Here is a 2,241-nt window from a genome sequence, read left to right as displayed (position 1 = left end):
TCACCGAAGGAGCCGAAGTTTCGAAGATTAGGCTCGGGTCCCCTAGAAGCTGAACTGCAGGCCTCCCAGGAGGGGCCCACGGAGCTCTGAGGACTCACCTTCAGTCGCACGGTTCTGCGTGTCACCCGTCCCCCGGCCAGCTTCACCTGTCACCGAGACCTGTCACTGCGTGAAATTCACCTCTGCCAGGCCCCCCGGGCGCAGCCCGAAGCGCCATCGAAGTGATGGGCAGCCGGCTCCGCAGCCCCAGAGCCTACCCTGCGCCCGGCTGGGGACCGCGGCCTGGAGGACCCGGCCCCGCCAAGCGCCGCCGAACCGAAGAGCCCGCGGGCCCCGAGTGCAGGACGGAGCCCACCCTGCAAGAACCCCCGGAGCCCCCGGCCGTGGGCGCGCTCACCTCCGTCGTGGTCCTGGCCGCGGGCTGTGCCCTGCAGCTGCCCCTGGACGGCGTCGACCTGTTGCTGGAGCCCGAGCCAACGTCGGTCCTGCAAGTGTCTCTCGGAGAGCACACCTTCATGCTGATCCCGGAGGCCCTCTTGGGCTCCGCCGACGAACGCTCGGGAGGGCAGGGCCACGCGCCTGTCGGCCTAGAACCTGGCGCTCTCCTGGGCGCTCCCAGGGAAGACGGTGCCGTCCAGCAGAGACTCTTCTGCGCATGTGTCCCAGAGATCGCCGCCCAAGAGGAGGCCTACGAAGAGGACGCGGACCCCGAGTTCCTGCCGCCTTCGATGGACCCCAGGGCCGGCTCAGTCGCTGGATTCCGCTCCTCACCTAGAAGGGTGGCCGGCTTCTACCCGCACAGCCCCATCACGGAGCCCGCGCCTCGGGCCCCCACCCCCAGTCCAGAGAGACGCTCTCCTGGTCCCTACTTCAACCTGGACTTCCACCTTCTAGAGCCTTTTCCCAGCTCACCACTCCAGCCTCTACCGCCTTCTCCAAGTCCAGGTCCCCACGCGCGCCCCCAGCGCCCTCCAGGTCCTGCGCGCAAGGCCCGGAGACGCCTGTTCCAGGAATGAAGGGCTCCTCTCCCACCTACACACATACGTACTAATAATTTTGGCTACCCCTTTGGAGGCCCTGTACCATTCCCCAGCGTCCTTTACAATGAATATGCTACAACCTGGAAACTGAACATTTCATGTGCAAACGATTCCTTCTTCCGTGCAGACTGGCTATAGTAAACAGATGAAGACCTCAGGAAGAGAAAGCAGATTCTAGACCTCAACTTGGAAATTGAAAATCTGCTCAGGAATACCAGACAATGTATTTTCAGACTTCTGGGCTTTTTTACAAGATCATTCTCAGGCTCCATTCCCCATCATTTTGTATCAGTTATTTTCGCTCAAAGTACACTCCAGCACCATTCCGTTGCTCCCATTTCTCTCCAAACCAAGAAATCACTGGATTTCTCATGTTGTGAGTTTCCTTGTATGTTTTCCCATGAATTTAGAAAGACTCAGCCATGGCTTTTCTCTTTCTTGGTGTTTCCAGCTGCTCTTCTGGAAAACTGCAAAATAGTATAATGGTTACTATACATAATAGTATGATGTTTGTTCATAGCTACCTCTTAACCTGCTGAAGTTTCATCTACTAGTCAGTTCACTTTTCATTATAAATAACTTGAATTTTATCAGATGTTTTCAGTATGCATTGGGATATGTACTTCTTTTTTAAATCTATTGGTGCTTTTGACCCATAGACTGATGTAAAAATGTTTGAATTTTTGCTATTCCATATTATTTTATACCTTTTAAATTCCACCCTGAGTTTTTTCTTATGTAAATCAAATTTCTAAATTTTAAAAATTTTATTTATTACCATATTTGCTTCACATTTTTGTAAAAGAAATAAAATACTATTGGTTAAGCTGAAGTCAAAAAGATTCTTTCATTTTTTAAAAACATCAATTCTGTTACATTTACCAACATGCTTTATCAAGTCTTCTCTACCTTTTTATTCTTACATTCCACTCTCAAAGTCTAGCCATGGTTTTCTTCTTCTTGTAGAATATCCTTTAATAGTTCTTTCCACTATAGCCTGTTTATAGTAAACTGTCTTGGTTTTGTAAGTCTGAACATGTTTTTGTGTGGTAAACTCTCTTAGTCTTATATATCTGAAAATGTTTTATTGCATATTCATTCTTAATTCTGAAATGATGTTTAACTACTTTAAAGATATTAGTCCACTATCCTGCCATTTTGTTGTTTTGTGCAAGCAAGAAGTCTTCTGCCAATCAATTTA

The 2,241-nt window shown here is 49.6% G+C and overlaps 1 protein-coding gene across 1 annotated transcript; it reads left to right on the top strand.

Moving 5' to 3' along the window:
* The first annotated feature begins 224 nt into the window (after positions 1-224).
* Positions 225-1,016, top strand: LOC117037290 (proline-rich protein 23A-like). Its single transcript, XM_033133210.1, has one exon. The coding sequence runs from the start codon at positions 225-227 to the stop codon at positions 1,014-1,016; it is 792 nt and encodes a 263-aa protein (XP_032989101.1).
* The last annotated feature ends 1,225 nt before the right edge of the window (positions 1,017-2,241 follow it).

The sequence above is a fragment of the Rhinolophus ferrumequinum genome, chromosome 17 (genome assembly GCF_004115265.2).
Source record: "Rhinolophus ferrumequinum isolate MPI-CBG mRhiFer1 chromosome 17, mRhiFer1_v1.p, whole genome shotgun sequence".
NCBI classification, from domain to species: domain Eukaryota; kingdom Metazoa; phylum Chordata; class Mammalia; order Chiroptera; family Rhinolophidae; genus Rhinolophus; species Rhinolophus ferrumequinum.
Note: the sequence above shows the minus strand (reverse complement) of the source record. Positions and strands in the feature narration are given on the sequence as shown.

Coding starts and splice junctions, on each gene's coding strand:
- LOC117037290 (XM_033133210.1), top strand. CDS start 225: ATGGGCAGCCGGCTCCGCAGCCCCAGAGCCTACCCTGCGCCCGGCTGG.